The following is a 23926-nucleotide window of genomic DNA, read 5'->3' as shown; positions in this document are numbered from 1 at the left end:
AGGGATTTACACATGTCTTAGTCTCACTCTTAATATCAAGAAGACTAAAGTATTCTATCAGCCCTCTCCAAATGAGGTATTACATGCCCCATCTATCAAAATCAATGGAGTGGCACTAGAAAATGTCAATAATTTCCTCTACCTTGGAAGTCATCTTTCATCCAAGGCAGATATTGATGCAGAAATTCAACATCGCCTGATCTATGCCAGTGTAGCTTTTTCTTGTTTACAGCACAGGGTCTTTGAAGATCATGACATTTGAACAGACACCAAGCTTCTTGTTTATCGAGCCATTATTCTCTCAACACTGTTGTATGAGTCCAAAACTTGGACAACCTATAGCCACCACTTGAACATCCTTGAGGGGCACCATCTACGCTACCTTCGTAAGATTCTGAAGATCAAATGGGAAGACAGGCACACCAATATTAGAGTTCTGGAAGAGGCAAAGCCCACCAGTATCGAGGCAATGATCATACATCAGCAATTCCGCTGGACTGGTCACGTTGTCCGGATGGCAAACCATCGCCTCCCAAAACAGGTCCTGTTCTCTCAGCTGAAAGAAGGGTATCGTAACGTGGGGGGACAATGGAAGCATTATAAGGACTTGCTGAATGACAACCTAAAAAAATGTAATACTGACATTAATACCTGGGAGACACTTGCCCAGGATCGCTTAAAATGGAGTGAAGTCCTACGTGATGGTCCCCTGCATTTTGAACTTGCTCACCGAAAAGCCGAAGAGGACAAGAGGCGCAGGAGGCAGGAGAGACTGTTCTCCGGTCATGGCCAACAACCTCCTCCTGACCTGAAAACATCTGCCCTCATTGTAATAGAACTTGTGGTTCAAGGACTGGCCTTATTAGCCACCTGAGGACCCATAACTCCCAAGGAAGATCATACATGGTAACAAGTGATCGCCCATCATCATCGCCCATCACAGTTTGTTGTAATAAGCCATAAATCCAGTGTCTCTGTTCAGTTCATGATTTTTAGCGTCCAGCAGAGTAATGAATTTAAATTCCCAGGCTCATCTTTTGAAAGTGTTGTGCAGGTTTCCTTTGAAGCTGAGGACTGGTAGGACAGATATAGAGTGATTGTTTTGTGAAACGTGTTCACTCATGGGTGATGTTGTCATTTTTCCGTGAGAGTTCATTTGGGAGCGTAGTGATTGTCTGGTTTCACCCACATAGTTCTTATTGGGGCATTTAGTGCACTGGATGAGGTAGTCCACATGTTATAGTCATGTTTAGAATCCATGGCGCTTGTTTGTTGTGTTGTGGAGGGTGTTGAACATTGTAGTAGTGGAGATAATGTCACAGGTTTTGAATCTGTTGTTCTGGCAGGGTCTGGTGACGCTTTGAGTTGGTGTGTCCTGGTCTGCAGATAGCTTGCTTCTGATGATGATGAGCTTGGAGAGACCTGCTCCTGTATCTTTTACTTCATACATCTGATTAAGTGGGTTCTAGCCTACGAAAGCTTATGCCCAAATAAATTTGCTAGTCTCTAAGGTGCCACACGGACTCCTCGTTTTTTTTTTTGCTGATACAGACTAACACGGCTACCACTGAAACCTATGGAAGAAGGGCACTCCAACATTAGTAGGATGAGGAAATACAAACAAGGAAAAGGGGAGAAATCTCCTGGTGGTCAGGTTGCCAACATTCTAATTGCACAAAACCGAACACCCTTGACCTGCCTCCTGTCCCAGCCACGCCCTGGCTCCACCCTTTCTCAGAGACCCTGCCCCCACTGACCCCATCCCCTCACTCTCCACCACCCTCCCTCAATAGCTCATTTTCACCAGGCGGGGGCAGTGGGTTGGGGTGCAGGAGGGGGTGAGGGCTTCAGCTGGTGGTGTGGGCTCTAGGTTGGGGCCAGGGATGAGGATTTGGTGTGCAGGGGGGGACTTGGGGTTCGGTGTGTGGGAGGGGGCTCCAGCCTGAGGCAGGGGATTGGGGGTGGGAAGGGGTATAGGCTCTGGGCTGGGGATATGGATGAGGGGTTTGGGCACAAGAGGAGGCTCTGGGCTGGGGCCAAGAGGTTCAGCGTGTGGGAATTAATATCTACCGTACTGTAGTCTCTTAATCCACTAATTTTTAAATTAATGAACCTTTTTTTTATTTTCCCTTACAGATTTCTTCTTCTCTTCTCTCTTTATCTTTTTTTTTTTTTATTGATTACCAGTAGATTTACCATTAGGTAACTGAAACAGATCAAAACATCCACAGGTAAAATCCTGGTGTCATTGAAGCCAGTGGCAAAACTCCCAATGAATGGAATGGTCTAGAGACTTTCTGGTTTGGGGTCTGGACTCCTTTGCCAATTCAATCTTATCCAAAATGTTTTGCTGTTATAGTCGCTGAATTATAAAATTGTGCCTCACCTTTTTGTAAAAATTTTTTGTCATCCACTTCACTGCAGAGGATGTCAAGAAGATTCCCAAACCTGAGCCATTCTTTTTAGGTGACAAATCTGAGGAACTGTCCCAGATTGAGGTGTCATTAAAGAGGACTTTTTACTAATGTAAACCTATCAATTAAATCAAACTCTGTACCAGATGACTGGAGGATAGCTAATGTATTGCTCATATCTATAAAAAGGTTTCAAAGGCGATACTGGCAATTACAGGCAGACCTTCAGTACCATGCAAATTGGTTAAAACTATAGTAAAGAACAAAATTATCAGTCACATAAATATATAAAATAAATTAAATATAAAAATAAACAAACACAATATTTAACCAGTCATTGGATAAAGAGGAAGAAGATGCTCCTAAACTACTAAAATGTTGTTAAAAACAAAAAAAAAGAATAAATGGTCAGTTTTCACAATGGAAAGAGGTAAATAGGGAAGTAAATGGTGGGGTTCCCCAGAGAGGTATACTGGAGCCAGTGCTGTTCAACATATTTATAAATGACCTGGAAAAAGGTGTGTAAACAATTCTTCAGCAAGGGAATTTCAAATATGGTGAAAAAGACAGGAGAGGGCATGCAGGGTGGAATAACTGCACACCCACCCCAGATGTACAGCTGATATGATATCCTGTATTATAACAAGGCAAAACCATGGAATCAACAGAGCCATTCTTTAGCAAACAACTGTTAACAATCACTTCTAAAGAATGGCTTACTACCTATGAGCACTTGTAAAGCACCTATACTTTATGATGTACTACCAAACTTTTAATGAGATCTCCCACAAAAACGTTCTATCACAGGGGACAATTCATGAGACAATCCCTCAGTAATATACTTCCCCCCAAAATAATCATTTCTATATCCTTCCCCCCAAAAATCTAACTTCTTTCACTTCCATCCCAGCCCAATAATGCTCCCAACCATGGTTCCTCAGAATCCCATGAATGGAACACTAGGTGGCTCCTGCAGTATTGGCAACTGTATATCCCCGTGGCTCAAGGATCTTGGGAAGGATTAATGACATGATTCTTAAATTTAATTGACTCCATCTTTATAAACTGTGGTGAGGGATAGGGACAGAGAGTGCCCCAAGCCTACTGAAGTGAAAGTAGAGCCACAGGGTTTCGCCACCACCACCTTTCAGCCCTAGTGAGTGGTTTACTTTTGGAGGGGTAATCTTCACAACTCAAAAGAAGCAGAAACATAATTTATTATTAATTATTATAACTATTATTAATTTTATTTTTGTTGTTTTAAAAAATGAAAGCTAGTTCATGGAACCAGAGGCTGGCTCAGTTAACAAGGCGATCCTACAAGCTCCCTCCATCTCAGTGCAAAGCACATACCATACTGACTTTAGTAACATGCATTACAATAAGGTAAACATTGAAAAATATAGAAATATCTATGCATGTGTCTGCTTAATTTACATGGCACATCTATCTAGGTACTTATATGATTCCCCATCCTATATGTCTGAAAACCTATACAACAGTTTAACCTATTCTTAAAAATACAATAAATATGCAGGAGTTAAAGTGAAGAGAGTTTCCTATTCTGGCTTCTGGCTTTATAGTTAAGACATATGACAACTTAAACCAGCCAAATGGATGAAATATTAAACTTAAAATAATTATAATTGAGATTTACTATTAACATAATATATGGAGTAAATAAGCAAAAGAGGCTAGTTTAAAATAATTTCGTCAGTATCTAAATAAAAAGTAAGCTCTCAATGCACACGTCACTGAATAGAATTATGGCACAACATACAACATTTAAACCCATCATTCCATTCCAAAATAGGATTTCATCTACAATTCTGAGAAACACAGAAGCATTTACAAGAGGAGGCAAGTACTTACTTTTTGGCAAATCTCCAGTACTAGATGCTGAAACTGTTCTGCTCCTATCCTGAGATGGGCTGCTCTCGTCTCTTTCAGTTACAGATGATCCCTCAGAAACAGCTGAACCACAAGCTACAGATTCTAAAGCTCCAGAGAACATTGAAGCTGAAAATTCAGAGAACTGTGACTCAGGAATTTTATGACGTCCATTTGGCAATTCACCATTAAATTGTTCATAGGAGCTACTATAAGAATAATCACTTTTTGCATTTGGCTCATTGAAGTTATACTCCTCAGGGTTTGGGCAGTCTTCCTCTTCCTCATCTTCATCTTCAATCTGTTGTTCCAGTAAGAATGGGCCATTTACAATATGGCCATTTGTTTTGGGGGATTCTATCCACGTACAGTCTGTGTTGACAAGTTCCTGTTCAACATCATCATCTTTCTCAGTGTTTTCTTTTTCTGTGTCTTCTTTTTCCTCCTGATCTTCTGCTTCACCTTAAGAATGTAATGAACAACATATTAGATAATACATCAATATATCTTTTTGAAATGATGATTTTTCATGATCTTTAACTCCTCAATAACTACTGGACTTCAGTGTAAAGAAACAATGAATATTACTTGAATCCACAAAGATTTCCAACTTTAACTTAAAGTCTTTTCATTTATTAGGCATCGCATTTCACTTTTTATTTGGAAATGCTTGTCTTTTACAACTCTGATTATTTTCCAATTTCATCTTCATGTTTAAAAAAAATATTTTTCAGCAAAGCTAACACGTTATTATTATTATTCCCAATTTGTATTATGGTAATGCCCAAAGGTCACAATATGCTAGGTGCTGCACTAACACTCTGGAGAGATGGTCCACCTCCAAAGAGCTCACAGTCTGCAGCCCTGATCCTGCAGGCTGTTACATATGTGTGGACAGCTGTACTTGTGTGGAGCCCCATTGAATGCAAAGGAACTCTGCATGGGCATAATTAGAACCCTACCAAATTCACGGTCCATTTTGGTCAATTTCATGGTCATAGGATTTTTAAAATCATAAATTTTGGGTCAGGACTCCCAATTTGAGAAATGCTGGTCTCCCCCGTGAAATCTGTATAGTATAGGGTAAAAGCACACAAAAGACCAGATTTCATGGTGGGAGACCAGTTTTCACGGTCTGTGATGCATTTTTCATGGCTGTGAATTTGATAGGACCCTAGGCATAAAAGTCTGCCCACTCAGGACAGCTTGCAGGATCAGAGTCTACACTGAAACAAGACACATGTGGACATAGCAAACAGCAGGAGAGAATGAGGGAGGAAGGACAAGGATAATCATAAATAAGATCATAAAGTTACATAGTTATGTGTACAACTTAGTGGCTCCTAATCTCTATTTGTTGATATAAACAAATAAAGCATCATATAAAGACCAGCAGAAATATGACTCAGGAAGGGATCTGAAGAAGAGGGCAATGGCCTTACTGATTAGTTCAAGGGGAACATTCTATGTGTAGGGGGCAAGGTAAGAGAAAGCCATAGTAAAGCTGAGGGAGAAGGGGCCAAATAGGCATTCAAGGCTAGCATCACTGCCAGAATGAAGGGAGTGGTGGCAATGAGTAAAGAATGGATAAGCAGGGAAGGGCAGAGTTACGGAGGTCCTTGAAGGTAAGAACAAGAACCCTGAATCTCATACAGTGGCAAACAGGGAGCCAGTAGAGGGACTCAAAGAAATGCAAGATATGGCCAGACCAAGGGACAAGAAAGGTGATCCTACAAGCAGCATTTATCTGGAATGGAGAGGGGCAATGTGAAGGTCGGGGAGACCAGAGAGAAGTTGGTTACAGGAGTGATTTTCAACCTTTTTTTCTTTGCGGACCCCTGTAGGAATGTAGGTGGGGATCCCTTTAGAAATCTTAAACAAAGTCTGTGAACCCCCATAGGTCCACAGACAGCAGGTTGAAAACCACTGGGTTACAGTAATCAAGACATAATGAGGGCCTGAAAGAGAGTTTTTAGCAACATGGGAAGAAAAACAAAAGTAATGTTATGGAAGAAGCAGCAGGATTTGCAGATAACTATAATAGTAATAAATTACTTAGATGTGCACAGAAAGGAAGAGGTGGAATCAGAAATGACTCTATAGCTACATTAATTTTATGTAATAAAGATGCAACTTGTTGTCCTGTTACTTCCTCAGGATGTTTAGTTATGTCAGCACTAGTAGTAATAGATTTTCAGGACCTAACCCAAACGATTTATTAATATTTAATTAAAGTCTCTTTAATTAAGGTTGTTTTTACCTCATCGCCATTTAATCAGAGAAAACTAGGGCTGCCAAGCGATTAAAAAAATTAATTGTGATTAATCGTGCTGTTAAACAATAATAGAATACCATTTATTTAAATATTTTTGGGTGTTTTCTACATTTTCAAACATAGTCATTTCAATTACAACACAGAATACCAAGTGTACAATGCTCACTTTATATTATTTTTATTACAAATATTTGCACAGTAAAAAACAAAAATAGTATTTTTTAATTCACCTAATACAAGTACTGTAGTGCAATATCTTTTGTCATTAAAGTTAAACTCACAAACATAGAATTATGTACAAAAAATAACTTCACTCAAAAATAAAAATATAAAACTTTAGAGCCTACAAGTCCATTCAGTCCTACTTCTTGTCCAGCCAATAGCTCAGACTAACAAGTTTGTTTACATGTGCAGAAGATAATGCTGCCCACTTCTTGTTTACATTGTCCACCTGAAAGTGAAAACAGGTGTCCACCTGGCACTGTTGTAGCTGGTGGTATAAGATGTTTACATGCCAGATTCACTACAGATTCATATGTCCCTTCATGCTTAAACCAGCATTCCAGAGGACATGTGTTCATGCTGATGATGGGTTCTGCTCAACAACAATCCAAAGCAGTGTGGACCAATGCATGTTCATTTTCATTATCTGAGTCAGATGCCACCAGCAGATAGTTGATTTTTTTTGGCGGTTCGGGTTCTGTACTTTCCACCTCAGAGTGTTGCTCTTTTAAGACTTCTGAAGACATGCTTCACAACTCGTCCCTCTCAGATTTTGGAAGGCACTTCAGATTCTTAAACCTTGGAACAAGTGCTGTAGCTATCTTTAGAAATCTCACATTGGTACCTTTTTTGCATTTTGTCAAATCTGCAGTGAAAGTGTTCTTGAAATGAACAACATGTGCTGGGTCATCATCTGAGACTGCTATAACATGAAATAGATGGCAGAATGCGGGTAAAACAGAGCCGGCGACATACAGTTCTCCCCCAAGGAGTTCATTCACAAATTTCATTAACACATGATTTTTTTAACGAGCGTCATCAGCATGGAACATGTCCTCGGGAATGGGTAGTTGAAGGGGCATATGAATATTTAGCATATCTGGCATATAAATACCTACAATGCCTGCTACAAAAGTGCCATGCGAACGCCTGTTCTCACTTTCAGGTGACATTGTAAATAAGTGGGCAGCATTATTTCCCGTAAATGTAAATAAACTTGTTTGTCTTAGCAACTGGCTGAATGAGAAGTAGGACTGAGTGGATTTGTAGGCTCTAAAGTTTTACATTGTTTTGTTTTTGAGAGCAGTTAGGTAACAAAAAAAATCTATATTTGGAAGGTACATTTTCACAATAAAGAGATCGCACTACAGTACTTGTATTAGGTGAATTGAAAAATACTTATTGTATACAATTGATCATAAGCCGGTTCATTTATAAGCCGACCCCCCGCCAAGATGGATAAGTAAAAATGGAACATTTTTATGATCCGTTCATAAGCCAACCCTATAATTCAGGGGTCAGCAAACTTCGGCTCCCAGGCCATCAGGATAAGCCACTGGTGGGCCAAGATGGTTTGTTTACTTCGAGCGTCCACAGGCACAGAGGTAAACCTAAGTAAACAAAGTGTCTCAGTACACCAGCTGCTTACCCTGACGCGTTGGGACAGCAACTGGTGGGGAAATTTTTTTGGGGGGGGAAGAAGCTGGGGCTCAGGGAAGTAACCCTTGTGACCACCCCCCACATGACCCTACCCCTAGCCCGGAACCCTCACACTCTCCCTATCCCATCCCTTCCCACCTTATCTAGGGAGGGCTGAGGGTAGGATGTCTCTGGTCTGGCTGGAGCTGCTTTGGCAGGCTGGGCAGTGAGGCCACAGCCTACTCCAGCGGGCCAGACCGGGCGGCGCGGCTGCAGCATCTTCCAGTGGGCTGGGCCGGGCAACACAGATGCAGCGTGCTCTGGCAGGCTGGGTGGCGCGGCCACAGCCTGCTCTGGGGGGCGGGGTCGAGCAGCACAGTTGCAGCCTACCGAGAAGTGGAGAGATACTGGCCCTGCCTCTTCCCTTCTGGCTCTGCTGCCTCTCCTTGCTCCCTCTGTTGGAGGCAGGGGCTGTGTCCCACCTCTCCCTCTCTATACCCGTTCATAAGCCGACCCCCTTCTCTGGTGCTTCCCTTTTTTACTAAAAAAAATCGGCTTATGAACGAGTATTTAAGTATCATTTTCACAGTGCAAATATTTGGAATAAAAAATAATATAAAGTGAGCACTGTACACTTTGTATTCTGTGTTGTAATTGAAATCAATTATTAAATGGCTTATTTAGTCACACACTGACTCCCCACCCCCGACCCACACCCTGCAAAATGGCTAAGACAAGTCTTTTCTGGCAGGCATCTCTGCATCTGTTAAGGAAACAAAAAGAAGCAAAGTTATTCAGTAAAAGAAAAAGGATCTGCTCTTCTGTCTCAGATACTGTCATGCAGTGGGTATTATCCGCTGACCAACTGGCTGGTCTGCAATGTCTTTGACTCCACTTTCTTTGGGAGGGGAAGTAGAAGTATCTGGTTGTTGTGGCGGTGACCTCAGGAGGAGCATACTTCTTCCTTGTTTATCTGGTCCTTTGGGGTTGAAATTCAAGCTGATAATTTCCTGAAGGGCAGACCACCTCAGTAATCTTTGGATCAAATTGGGGATCACAGGTTTTGCATCCCAACTTTACTGTCCAGCCAACCCTGGTCGAGTGAGGTTAATCTAAACACTCTTGGGGCCGTCCTTCCGGGGATCTGATTCTTTGTCACATCCACAGCTCCTCATATTGTGTGCCGAATGCATGGCAATGTAAAAACAAGCATCCTGGAGGTTGAAAGCTGCAACCAATCCAATGAAGGTGTTGAGCATTCTGAGGACCAGGATCTTCTTTGGCATAAGGAAAAACTTAGAACAGAAGCCTGACCCTCCTCTATTGCTTTGAGAGCTAGGAGAGAATCCTATTCTAAAAACAGCTTATTATGAGAGGGTCTCTGAAAAAGGAGATGGAAGGAGGGTGAATGGTAGGTGTAAGTATGGAAATGAATCCCATAGCCAAATGATATCATGCTAGGACCCATTTGTTCAATTTTAGTCAGTTCCATCATGCTCTCCGATACAACCCATATTGGCCAGGAAGGGGTTAATAAGAATCTGTGGGCTCAGTAATCCAAACCCCATTACACCTGCGAGAAGTGTCAAGCCTAGAGGGAGGCATTAAAAGAGGAAAAAGCCCAGCTCAGTAGGGGCTGACTGGCAGGAGTGGGAGGGCCTGGCTGGGACCACAGCAAACATATTGACAGCCTGGAGCAAGGCCAGGCTAGGCCAGAGGCTATCCTGAAACTGCTAGATGCCAGAGCTTCCTTGGGGTAGGTAGATCTGGTGCAGGACCTTTATATTTGCCTTTTTCACCGTAATTAATCTACTTTCCTTTGGGGATCTGTAGAGGATTGAGCCCAAGAAGGCCCTGTAAGAAAGGGACTAGAGACAGGTTGAGGGAGGATTTAATAGCCAGAATTTACCTGCTTACTACAGGATCCCCAACTGGAACCCAGCAATAGAGGGTGGGCCTAGGTTCCCCTATCAGCCCACTGAGGATAGTGACATGAAGATCCCTGGAAGCAAGGATCCAGGCCTGCGACTAAACTACTGTTGTGCTGGACTTGGTTTATCCTGGAAGGAGTGGGGCTATACGTGACCTGGCTGAAGTGCCAAGACATGAGAGGAAGTAGATGACTGCAGGGCCACAGTGGTTGTAGGCAGGGAAGACCCTGCTATGTTGGGGACACGCTGGCAGTGAGTTACCGATTTATACTCCCAAAATAGGAAAATACAGTTCCCAAATAGTAGGCAAGAAGAGAGAAGGGAGATTTGGTAGAATGATCAATTCGCAGCTCCTAACTGGACTGTCAAAAGGAAAACTCACTAGTTGCAGACAGATACAACAAAGAGGCAGGGCAGTAGAAGACTGACTCTTCTGAAACTTTTGTCACGTCCTTTGGGGCTCAGAAGGCCTCTAGTGCTATTAATAATCCTCTCTCTAGGGAAGGACTGAGATCTATTATATCTCCTCTTTATTGTATGGATAAAAATACCAAGGGATCATAGTATCAATAGGAAATCCTTGAGCATGTGCAGGGACTCATCAGTCTTCTCGCTGAAGAGGTTGAGCCATCAAAAGGAAGATCCTCCACTATGGCTTGGACTTCCCTCTGGATTCCAAATGACTGAATCCACAAAGTTTGAAGCATCACTACTGATGTTGCTATCCAATGGGAAGCTGTATCGGCAGCATACAACACTGTCTGCAACAAGGACCTCAGCTGACCTCCAGTGATTAAAGACTAGAACTGCTCTCTGTATTCCTATGGCAATTGATCAATAAAGTCTGTGAATTTATTATAATTAAAATCATTTTCGGCCTTGGGAACCTGACAGTTCAAAATCCTGAGTTGTAGGTTTGCAGATGAATAATTTTTTCATCCAAGCATTTCAGTTCCTTTTCATATGGTGTCATCCAAGGGCTTGTCTAGAGTGTGGGGTAACATGCTACACAGAGGTCAGATTTCAAAAGTACACTAATGTGTTGCATATTAATTGGTCCATGTTGACCCTGCTGGTGTGCATTAAAAGTTCCCTAGTATGCTTTAACATAGTACTGTTTCAAATAGCATCACATGTTAGTATTCTTTAGAAATCACCCCCCCACACACACACACACATAGAGCACGTTCCCCCACTGCGTACACAAGACCTTAAAGTGATGCTGCTTACTCCATTCATTTGTGGCCACCAAAACTAGTAAATCTTGGACCAGGTGGGAAAAGAGGTATCCTACCCCCTTAAGATGGCACATAATACTTTCTGTTCATTCTCTTGGACACTGGAGAAATAATTACTGGAGTCTGCCAGACAGATGTAGTAGGCTCTAATAGCACCTCATTAACAGGCAGAGCACTTCACCCTAGTATGGTAGTATGTAAGATGTCAAAATGTTTATGAGGTGCTTCCTGAATAAACTTCAGAGCAATCTGGAAAGTCTCAGCTACTCGTTTCATTAGGTCCTGAAAAATCCTATAATTGTTCGGACATGGTAGTGGTGAAAGAATCATTGCCTCATGTGAAGAGGAGGTGGCAGTGGCAATGGCTTGTGGAACTTACATGTCTTCCTCTGTGGGATGTTCTTCCTCCGCTGACTGCTCCTCTAATTGTTGGGTTTGCACTGGTCGTTCCTGAGACTGAGTGGGCTGACATCTCTGAGTCACCCACCCCCACCAAGAACATGAGGATGTATGAGGTAATGCTTCCTATAAATAGCCCAGGGATTTGAAAAAGGCTACTAGGGGGTACTATATGAAAAGAGATGGGGCCCAAGCAGGTGGGTACCATTGCACTTGGTAAGGCAGAAAACTCCACCCACAGAATGGTGCTACATCCTAGATCCTCTTTCAAACAGAATATCAATGGATGGCTCCCAAAGGGAGAAATTAGGCAAATCTAAAACCACCTTGATGTCAGTCTGATGAAAACTATGAGACCGCAGACTCAAAAGGAGGAGAAGCAGTGGCAGGAATGGTAAGGAGTAGAGTCTGACTTACAATCAGTACCAGACAGTCAGTTGGTAGTGGTGAAAGTCTTGTAACTTGTAGCTGGGATAAATGTATACCTTGTGACAAAATGGGGTTCAGGTTCACCAGATACCTGCAAATCACTCAGTACCAGTGCTGGCGAAGATGTGTGGCCCCTGAAATGAAGTGCTCAGTACCAGTGTACATGGTGCTGAAAGTCTATCAGTGCCAAGTATTTCCCCAGAGCCAAGGGCATTATTGGTGCAGAATGTTTACCCAGTGTCGGTGACTTTGCCAGAACCAATGGTTTACCTAGTGGAGAAGGTTTTCCCGATGACAACAGAACAGATGCAGTCAGCATCAACTTCTTCAGGGAGGGAGGCGCTTGCCAAGGGACAATAAGTAGCTCCTCCCATGGGAATCTCTGGCACCCTTTGGACAGCTGGAGGAGAGGGTTGCTGATTGGCCCAGATCCAAGAATGTAACCCAGTGCAGGGGCCATGTGGAGCCTTTTCTGGCTCCATTCCAGCAGCCCACCCTACCCATTTGAACTAGGAATGGGAACCCTGCCTGACAGATGCTGTGGGTCAAGCCGAGCACCTGTTTAGGGGGTCAGGAAGGATTTTTTCTCCCATGGGCCAACTGGCAGAGAACCAGGGATTTTTTTTGTCTTCCTCACAGTGCCTGCATGCCACAGTGGGTTAAGTAGAAATGTGCATGGTACCTAACTAAGGTACTGGGGTGGTGATGCTTACTCATTGCAACTCGCGGACAGTTTCCGGTGCAGTCAAGAGACTAAAATAAATGTTTCCCAGAGGTAAAAGACCTGGAATTTAGGTGATGGGCCTTGAGCTCACCTGATAAGGTGAGATCTTGTGGTCTTTGTGGGCCAAGGTCAGACCTTGTAGCCCTTGCAAGCTGAGGTCTTGTGGGGGGAAGGGTGCTAGGACTCACAGAGCTGACTCCTGGGGGGTAGGCTGAGGAGAGTCTACCTCATGTTAGGGGTTACATGATAAGAAGCTCTGTAACCCAGACACCACTTACAGGTTATATGGTGAGGAGCCCTGTAATCCCCACAATGGAACCAATTAAATGTCTGATATAGGAGACTATGGGTAATGGGTGGGTAGTGCCCCTCCTTTGTGTTAAAAGTTTAATAAAAGTTGTGGCCTGCCACTTAATTCCATGCATGTGTCTGTCCTCATTTTGCCACTGTGTCCACATCAATGAGAAAGCCAAAGCTAAGGAATGTAGACACAGAAGGGTTCCATCTCAGGCCAGTGGGGATGAGAAGGAACAGAAGTAGCAGTTGGGGTCCTCCATATCCCCAGTAGAGTGATGAGATTAGTCCGGGTGCACGCATAGATCAAGAGGACACTCCTAACAAAATATATATCTGTGATCTCACATGCATGGGCATATGTGCAGCAATGTTCCCACTATTTTCTATTCATGTGCGGAATGAATTTTATGTGAACCAATATCGAGGTAACGTGCGGATGTGCACCACTAGTAGACACAAAAAAACCTAGATATAATATATATATTTTTAATAAGTTACCATAGGGATAATTACTCCAGCCAGGACATGTTAGGCATTTTAGAACTCAGCATTCAAAGAATTAAATTTAAGCATAAGAGAGAAATAAAAATTATTAAATGCATAGACCAGTCAAAAAACCCAAATAACAGCACTTTGAAAGAATAAAATTACAAAGAATATATGTGCATTGCAGGAAGTATCAAGATGTAACAACAACAATAATACAAGTATGTGTTGGGACGTGAGTGTGAAAGAGAGAGAGAGAGAGTGTGTGTGTGTGTGTGTGAGAAAGACATGCACTGCCCCTTTAAGTAGATCAGCACTCACCAATCTGAAGCCTACTTCAGACACAGCAGCAGCCACCACCAGCACATCCCACTCCTGAGCCCTATCGTGTATTCTCCCCTCCCCCCCACCGCCTTCAGAGATGGGGTACAGGAGCCAGGGGAGGAGGGACATCCTGACATCAGCGAACCCCACCTCCACCCCACTCTGCACAGCAAGGAGGAGACTCCTGGGAGCCGTTGGCCAGGGGCTCCAAGGCAGAGGGAAGGAGTAGCGCAGCAGTGAGGACAGGGGCAGCTGAAGTGCGTGGCACTTGATAGACTGCTGGCCAGCTGCGCGGCTGGACAGCTTAGAAGGAATTTAGATGTGTAGTTACAACCGAATACACATATGGACAAGCACCTGAAGAACAGCAAAGTAAAAATGTTAAATTTCTCTCTCTCACCAACAGAAGTTGGTCCAGTAAAAGATATTATCTCACCCACCATGTGTCTTTAATACCCTGGGACTGACATGGTTACAACTACACTGTGTATAATAGAAAACCTATTCGTTTTAGAGATTTTGTGGGATTAATTCATAATTAAGATAAACCAGTCTCAGAAAGTACAGTTCAAGCTCCATCTCAGACTACAAATTAGTTTCCGTATCAATAAAATAGAAGTTACTAACCATCATCATTCCCAGGCTCTTCATCTGCTACCTCTTCTAAATCAGCTGTTTTTAGCTTGACCTCTGGGTGGTACTCATCTTCTTGCTCATTTGATGGTACAGCTGAGGTTACATTTTCTTCTATTTTTTTCCTTTCAGCTTCTCGCTCCAGTTCTTCTATTTCCTGCAGGCGTTTCTCTAGTAGCTCAGCTTGCCTCTTCTGTTTTTTTTTCAGTTTTTTCTTTTTGTTTTTAGATATTTTCCCAACCTACATTTAACGAAGATAAATAACGTCAACTGATTATTCTTCCAAGCATCTCACATCAAAGTTTAAATAATTTTTTATAGCTCTCTATTTGCAAATTCTGGATACCATATGTACCATATGAAAGTATTTATGTTCTCCATTTAATCTTCATCTCAAAAAGCACTTAACGTTATGTAAAGCAAAAAAAAAAAGTACATAACCTCAGGCCAGGAGTACTCTGCTAATGAAACTAAAAAGCAAATTATATGGAAAATGGTACAGTAAAATTGACTTGATTCATTTAACCTTACTCAACTGCAACATCCTTAACCTTTAGACTACTGTTGATCATGTTCATGCATATGGAAGGTACTCTGCTAACAACGTACAAATGTTTTAATTATTCTTCTGGTATTCCAACTCAGTGAAAAAATAGCTGCTAACAATCAAAAAATGGATGTAAAAAGGTGAAGAAATACCGTATATACTCATTTATAAGCTGAATTTTTTTAGTAAAAAAGAGAAGCACCAGAGAAGGGGGTTGGCGTATGAACGGGTATAGAGAGGGAGGGGTGGGACACAGCCCCCAGCCCCAACAGAAGGAGCAAGGAGAGGCAGCAGAGCCAGAAGGAAAGAGGCGGGACCAGAGTCTCTCCGCTTCTGGCCACGCTGCTCTCCCCCCAGCCTCCAAAGCAGCTGCAGCTCCGGGGCTGGCAGGCTGCAGCTGTGCCACTTGACCCCACCCCCCAAGAGCAGGCTGTGGCCGCGCTGCCCGGCCCGGCCCAGCCCGCTGGAACATGCTGCGGCCGTGCTGCCCAGCCTGCCAGGGCAGCATCAGCCAGGCCAGAGAGTTCCTCCCCTGGTCCTCCCCAGATAAGGTGGGAAGGGATGGGATGGGGAGAGTGTGGGGGTCCCGGGCTAGGTGTGGGGTCATGTGGGATGGTCACAGGGATTACTCCCCTGAGCCCCAGCTTCTCCCCCCCAAAAATTTTCCCCACCAGTTGCTGTCCTGGCCCATCAGGGTAAGCAGCTGGTGCGCCGGGACACTTTGTCTACTTAGGTTTACCTCCGTGCCTGTGGATGCTCGAGATAAACAAACCATCTTGGCCCACCAGCAGCTTATCCTGATGGCCCGGAAGCCAAAGTTTGCTGATCCCTGAATTATAGGGTTGGCTTATGAACGGATCATAAAAATTTTCCATTTTTCTTATCCATCTTGGAAGGATCAGCTTATAAACGAATCGGCTTATGATCGAGTATATGCAGTATTTTAAATCATTTATGTGCTGTTTAGTTACAATTCCATAAATATGAAAAGCAGTTTTATTACCCACTTCATGTCAAAAACATATGCATCACTAATGGCAGAAGGAAGTGATAAAAGCTCTAATTTTATATACACTAAGGAATGAAAAAAGGAACTTCCAGGTACAGTAACAGCAAGCAGAAGAAAAATTAACAGGTTGGAGATAGCAGACTGATGTAGTTTTACTGTGACATTTTGACTCCATTTTCAATTTTAATATGGCATCTTTTGGATTTTGAGTTTTCTAATATCTATATGGAAGTTTTCTTCTTGTGGTCATTCAAAATAATTGATTTAAGTGTACGAAATGAAGGGCAAATTTCTGCTCTGAAAGGTTCATGAATAGACCCCATAATCTTCAAGCAACTGTGCAGCACAGTCAGAAATAGATCACTGAAGTCAATCGGACTGCTCACAGTGCATAACAGTAAGCATGCAAGATCAGGATTATTCCATAAAAAAGATGAAAAATGGCAATTCCTCAACTTCATTCCACATGAAGCTACTATTATAGCTTTGGAGACTGCTAAAAAATGCATCAACAGTCATGATAGGGTAAATATTGTGCTTAAAAATTGCAATTATATATTTTTGTCTATAATTCATATTTCTTTTTTAAAATAAATGTATCATTACTATGAAAGAAAAAAATGTATCTTAGAAAAGAACTCTTAGACCACTCTTGATATAACTTGCTACAAAATCATGAAAAATGAACAAAGACTGCAGAACTGCACAAAATGTGCTCATTTAAGGACAAAAGCTATAGTTAGAGGCGCTTCTGTATAGAATGTAAAATGTCAGTAGTCTAACAGTTAATAACAACTAAAGGACAGCAAGATGCTTTAGATATGAGTTATACAGATATACTTACAGGCTTTTGTTGTGGGGCAGTACTCACTAAAAAAGAAAAAATAAAGTCAAACTCACAGGATGATGTAAGTACATTTTTACAAAAGGATTCTGAAATAAAATATAAAATAGAATATATTGCCTTTTTTATTTATCGGTACAGTAGTATTTTGTCTCCTTAAAAGTATCCACAAACCTAAAACAATTAGTTGTCTTCATTGGAACAGAGGTGATATTCAGTGGATTCTCTATTACAGGCAATTTTTAAAGCAAGATTGGATGTTTTTCTAAAAGATCTGCTGTAGTTCAAACAGGAATTAATTCAGGGAAATCCTGTGGCCTATACAGGCAGTCAGACAAGATGAATACAGTGATTCTTTCTGGTCTTAGCCATGAATCTATGAACCTACAGACAATTCCCCAACTCATACTGTCTTACTGTTACCAGCCTACTCATTTTCCCACTTTAAAAGCAATTAGTTTTAAAATTTGTCCCTCTAAATATAGTGATCAATATAATATGAGAATAAAGCAAAAGTCTCTTATTCAGAATACCACAGTTTAAACAAAATTATTCCACTAGCTGGGTTAGGTCAGGACTCTTTAGCAAGTCCTGTCTAGCCTCCCTGCTGCCAGAAACTTGCATGGATCCCAGCTAATCCTATGCAACTCAACTCCCCATGACCAGTTCCTGACCTTTCCACCAGGCTGGGAACCAGCAGCTAGGAGGAGGAGGCAGTGAACTGGCAGAAATGTGTGCTCACTGGGGCTTTGAACGAAAGTGGACTAAAGCCAGAACACGAAGAGTGACCAATCAGCAGTAGGGAGGGCAGTACAGAGAAAAAGAGAACTAGCCATGGAAAGTGCCACTGCTCATTTCCAAAAAAATACTGACAAATCTGCAGTAGTTCAGGGAAGAGCAACAAAATTGAATAAGGTGTTGGACTGAACAGAAAAAAAATCAATTCCTGCTTGGGAGTAGGCTTTCACAGAGACAAGGTATGAGGCCCCCTTGAAGTCAATGAAGAGGGGCTCAAAGCTAGGGCCAGTCTCCATCCCAGCACTGACCGAGCTGTGACCAGAGGGCTGGGTGTGTGTGTGGGGGGGTCAGGGCAGAGGGCTGAGTGTGTGGGCTGGGGTCGTGGGGTGCTCACGGCAGGGGGCTGGTGGGGATATGCCCCGATTACCCCCCCCTTCCCCAAGGCCCTGTCCCTGCCTGGAGCAGCGAGCACACTGACTCCGCTCCTCCCCCACCCCCTCCCTCAGCTGATTGGCCGGCAGGGAGGGAGGGAGGGACGGAAAGGAGGAGGAAGAGGGGCAGGAACCCAGCACACTGCGGGAAGAGGCAGGGGAGCCAACAGGACCAAGCTTCTGTCCCCTGTCCCTTGCCCCCATGGTAGGGGGCGGCGGAGGGCAGAGAAGAGTGGGCCGGGCAAGGCTGGGCAGGATTTTTAATGGCTCCCGTGCCGTCTTTGGCATGCGTGCCATAGGTTGCCGACCCCTGTTCTAGTCAGTTTCACAGCTGCTATTATTTCACATTTCATCTTGGGCTCTGGCTGTCAGCCCCAGGGCAGGGGGGCTCAGCTGGGAGCCCCCATTCAGCTATCAGTACCTCACTTCAGATGGTGCAAGCGCTCCTGGTGAGGACACACATCATGGGTAGAAGGCAGGCAATGTAGATACAACAGCCGATTTAATTGCTGTGGTGGCTGTAGGTTGACTTGACTAAAGTCGACCTAATTTTGTGGTGTAGGCATCTCAGAAGGCCGGTGGTGTAAAGGATCCAACTATTAGCAGAGGGAATGAGCTTCCCCAAGACAAATTAATCTATGTGAACATCTGACTTTATGAACACAGAGAGGACACACAAAACACATCACAAACTCTTCCCAGGGGTCTTTGAGAGCCAGATTAACCACGTGTAGGGCCCTACAAAATTCAAGGCCATGAAAAATGCATCACAGACCATGAAATCTGGCTTTTACCCTATACTACACAGATTTCACGGGGGGAGATCACCATTTCTCAAATTGGAGGTCCTGACCCAAAAGGGAGTTGCAGGGGGAGTTGCCAAGTTATTTTAGGGAGGGTTGCAGTATTGCCACCCTTACTTCTGCACTGCCTTCAGAGCTGAACAGCCAGATTGGTGGCAGATGATTAAGGGCCCAGCTCTGCAGTCAGCAGCACAGAAGTAAGGGTGGCAACACCATACCATGCCATCCTTACTTCTGTGCTGATGCTGGTGGCGGTCTGCCTTCAGAGCTGGGCTTCCAGCCAGCAGTCACCGCTCTCCAGCTGCCCAGCTCTGGAGGCAGAGCCACCGCCAGCAGCAGCGCAGAAGTAAGGGTAGCAGTACCGCAAACCCCACCCTCCAATAACTTTGTGACCATCCCACAACTCCTTTTTGGGTCAGAATCCCTACAATTACACCACCACAAAATTTCAGATTTAAATAACTAAAATCATGAAATTTATTATTTTTAAAATCCTATGACCATTATATTGACCAAAATGGACTGTGAAGTTGGTAGGGCCCAAGTCCACTTTGAGCCTGGAAGTAACTATGCAATGGCACAGAAGAAAAAGAAAAGTCTAAAAACTCCTGAAAACACAAAGTATCTACTGGGGGGGAAATGGAAAAAAATAAGAAAAGCTCTCTGGACATGAGCAAAGGTCGCAGTATTGTAGCTAACTAAGCAAAGAAAAGAACTGAGGCAGATGGAGACTGCAAAGCCCTTTTACAACTTCAGTTCTGAACAGTTGGTTAAGTCAGAGCATAGGCACCGACTCCATGGGTGCTCCAGGGCTGGAGCACCTACGGGGAAAAATTGGTGGGTGCGGAGCAGCTCCCCGACCCGCTTCCCCCCCCCCCCGCCCCAGCTCACCTCCGCCTTCTCCCCTGAGCGGGCTGCCGCATCCTGCTTCTCCCCTCTCCCTCCCAGTGCTTGCGCAGTGAGACAGCTGTTTTGTGCAAGCCTGGGAGGGTGGGGGGGGGGAAGAGGAATGCAGCACGCTTGAGGAAGAGGCGGGGCCAAGGCGGGGATTTGGGGAAGGATCCAATGGGGCAAGGAGGGGGCGGAGTCAGGATAGGGCCAGGGGGTGTGGGGCCAGGGCGGGGATTTGGGAAGGGATCCAATGGGGCAGGGAGGGGGCGCGAGCACCCACCGGGGCCAACAAAAGTTGGCACCTGTGAGTCAGAGTGCTCCTCTGGATCTAACAGGAGCTCTGTTTTTTTAGCAGGTTCTCAAAATTCAACACCATCACACCATGTAGCTCAGGATGGAACTATGCAAAGAGCTAAATACTGCACTCATCTTCAGTTAGTTCTGGGGAAGTGTTATAAGTAACAATTACCATTGGCTAAGAACCAACTATATAAATAATTAAATCAAATATCTTCATTGAAGAGAATGTTAAGGTTGCACAGTAAGTCACTTAAAAGTCAGGAAACAACATCAAGGTTGCAAGCACAATCTTTATTGCCTCCCTGTGCAATTACTATACAGCCTTTAGTTACATGATTACACATTATTTCAAAACTAACACATTTTAAAAAAAAACTTTACGCATGTCTAAAATCAAGCATATAATATGCCAGATGGCTGACCCACTCTTGCTCAAACTTAAAAACAAATCATCTTCAGGCAAAGACTAAGCCTGAAAAGTTTCAGTCTAAATGGTGAGTATTTCGGAAAATTGTGAAGACCTGAAAACAACGTGCTTGATTGTGGAAACATTTATGGAACCTTAACCGCAAAGGTTGCTAGATTCCTCCTGTAACAGACTACATTTATTAAAATACAACTCAACTATTGTTCCCTATACATTTTTCCATAGTGCTATATAATAACAGTCTTAAATATTATCTTTTCCCCATTCCTGTGGCTAATACCGTGGATTGATAAATGACCAGGAGCCACAAGACTGATGACCATTAGAAAGCCACATTTTCTCTAAGTATCCCTTTACTGTTTCATTGTGAACTCTTCTAGCCATCCACACTGTGCAAATCCTTATCAGGAAAAAAAGGTACAGTCCAATCTGAACCCTAGGCAAATTTCACAAGCTATTTTATATGTGAGTGGGAAGTATACCTAAAAGAGGACACTGATGTATGTACAATACATTCACTTTTCAAAGGTCAAAGATCAGGGATTCCAAGACTTTTGTGACATCACTAGATCTAACTATAATGCCTAGATTAGAAGTCAGACTAATTGAAATTTAAGGTAATGAATTTGGGACAGAATTGGAAAACAATTTAAAGTTACTAACTATTGTGACTATTGCAGTATAGCAGGGCTCCAGTGCAGCTAAAAGTTGTCATTTGAGTTCCCAACTTGAAAAATATGAAAGATTGTTTAGGCACATCATTTCCCTATATTACAGTACTCTGAATACTGGGAGCATACCAACCTGAGAAACAGAAAATATCCCTCAGATGGCTTTCCTGTGGTCTAAATTAATACTTACATTAAACTAGGAATACATTCAAGTAATTAACATTCACATATTTAATTCAGTCATTTAAAATATATAATATTCACTAATTAGAACAAGTTAAATATGATTATCATCTGTTTTCCAATGCAGTTTTACTTACAGCAAGTTTAACTCTATTACTGTACCTGCTGAGCCAGAAGGAGGAGGAGCACCAGCTTTCTGCCACTCTGTAGCTTCAGCAGCCATTCTACGCACATAAGCATCATCCACACACATCAAGATATTTTCTGGTTTAATATCTGTATGGATGATCTTGCATTTGCTATGTAGATAATCTAAACCCTGAAGGACCTGTATACAACAAAATCAGTTGAAAAATAATTTCATAATCTGACCAAGATAAGTACATACATTGTTTTACTGTTTAAATAATTATTCTAATTAAAATGCAGTAAAATATGAAAACTTGACTTCAATGTAGTATATAAGTATTTTATAAGATGTTAATATTCTGAATGTTCAAACAGTCAAATATCTTTTATGCATTGTTTTAAACAAAAGGTAATTTTCCTTAGATTTATGATATTATCTTAGCTTCCAACGTGACCAACATGTTATGATGATTTGTCCACTTTTATCTATTTCACCTTTGGCATTCCAAGTTTATTTGTTATAAAATCTTGGTCGTCACAGATTATTTAGCCCAGGGCACATTTTTTACATTATATGCAGGAAGCACCCTGTAAATTATCACACAAATCTACATAAATGCTGGTGTAAAATTGGTAATAAGGAAAAAATGACACCCTCATAATATTAATCGGCATTTTTACAGCACTGTCCATCAAAAAATCTTAAAGCACTTTACAATCACAAATGAACTAGGCCTCACAACACCATTAAGAACAGACAGATTAAGTGAATTATCTGATGTCGCTGAAGAAGTCTATGGCAGTGTGGAAAATAGAATCTCTGTGCTTTATCCACAAGAACCCTGTGCCCCTCTAAACATTTTATCAAGACATTACACAGCACATTCTTAATCCAACCCTTCTCAGAATCATTCAAGATATGATGAATTTTAAAAGTTAAAGGTGTGGGTTCAAAACCCTAATACTGGAATCGCTAATCTGGATTTGTGCGTGCAAATCTGGTCCACTAAATTCCAAAACTTGCTTGTTTATTTGAAAAATCAACTGAAAGAGCAGGGATTTTTCTCTTAAAGGATAGAAACCCCAGTTTATCCTCAAAGGATATATGATGACAACAAGTCCAAGTTTTAGAGAAAGGACACTAAAAGTAACATCCACATCAACAAAGTGCTCATGATTAGAGCTCGTTGAGAAATGGTTTTCCCATCTTGCAAAAATTTTTGAGATTTAAAAAACTCGCCTGCTCTGCACTGGAATGAAACTGAGAACTTTCAAAAAATTTTCACAAAAAACAGGAGAGAGATTGTCCACCCCAGAACTGTCAATAGCCTTATCATTCAGGCACTCACCTAGGATGCGAGAGACCCCCAGATTTGAGTCTCTGCTCCACATCAGGCAGAGCGGGGACTTGAACCCATCTATCTCACATCCCAGGTATGCCCTAACAACTTGGCTATAGAGTCAATCCTTTCTCTTTCTCTCCCACACCATTCTAGTTTTCACCAGAAATTCTATCCTTGACCTGACAAACTTTCCCAATGAAAAGTTTTGGTTTTGACTAATCAGCATTTTCCAGTTAAAAACATTTAAATGAAAAATTCCTGATCAGCTTTACTCACAATTCATCTACTCCATCTACCACAGCAGCTCCTCATTTTAACAATCCCTATATAACACAGAGACCAAGACAAAGATTCTCAGAATACATTAAAGGCCCTAAGTTCCCTCCCCCCCAAAAAAAAATCTGCTTTAATGCTAGAAAGATAAGGAATTCAGTGAAGCTTAAGTAACTGATTCTCAGACATAGGGCTAAAATTTGCAATTGCACACTTGATAAAGTTAAGGATTTTTGCCCAGTTTTGGAAGTAGAGGACAAAACCAAAAGGCTCAAATTTTTATGGGACCTTTGTGTTGTTAAGATTTAATTTTGGTTGGGGTTTCTTTTAAAATAAATACATATTTTGAATCACATCTTTTGATAATTATTAAACTATTATTATTTTATTTATTTGGTTCCTGTTCTCTACTAATCCAGCTAAGAAACATTTTTGACGAGGAATTTGAAAGTCTCAAGTGATAGAAAATTATTATAGAATATTTGATGGTAAAAACCATGAACAATACAAAAATTTTATCTTGTTGCATTAGCAGGGTATATACATTACACAGAAAATAGTTCTCACACACCCGCAAAGAGTCTTAAAAGCTTTAATTAAATCAAATGTATTTAAGAGGCTTGCTGGTACAGTGATCCTTTCTATTATTGTGACAT

The 23926-nt window shown here is 42.3% G+C and overlaps 1 protein-coding gene across 13 annotated transcripts in view; it reads right to left on the bottom strand.

Moving 5' to 3' along the window:
* The window catches only part of SRPK2 (SRSF protein kinase 2), a 273846-nt gene that overhangs the window by 52904 nt on the left and 197016 nt on the right, over positions 1-23926 (bottom strand). For all 13 annotated transcript variants that reach the window (XM_039517267.1, XM_039517333.1, XM_039517259.1 and 10 more), the window contains 4 exons: positions 21688-21853; positions 17082-17107; positions 14676-14922; positions 4287-4766 (listed from right to left, as the gene is read on the bottom strand). In XM_039517267.1, the coding sequence (XP_039373201.1) occupies positions 4287-4766; positions 14676-14922; positions 17082-17107; positions 21688-21853 (919 nt within the window). The remainder of the gene's footprint in view (positions 1-4286; positions 4767-14675; positions 14923-17081; positions 17108-21687; positions 21854-23926) is intronic.

The sequence above is a fragment of the Mauremys reevesii genome, linkage group 1, assembly GCF_016161935.1.
Source record: "Mauremys reevesii isolate NIE-2019 linkage group 1, ASM1616193v1, whole genome shotgun sequence".
NCBI classification, from domain to species: Eukaryota; Metazoa; Chordata; order Testudines; family Geoemydidae; genus Mauremys; species Mauremys reevesii.
This window is presented reverse-complemented; position numbering and strand designations above follow the sequence as displayed.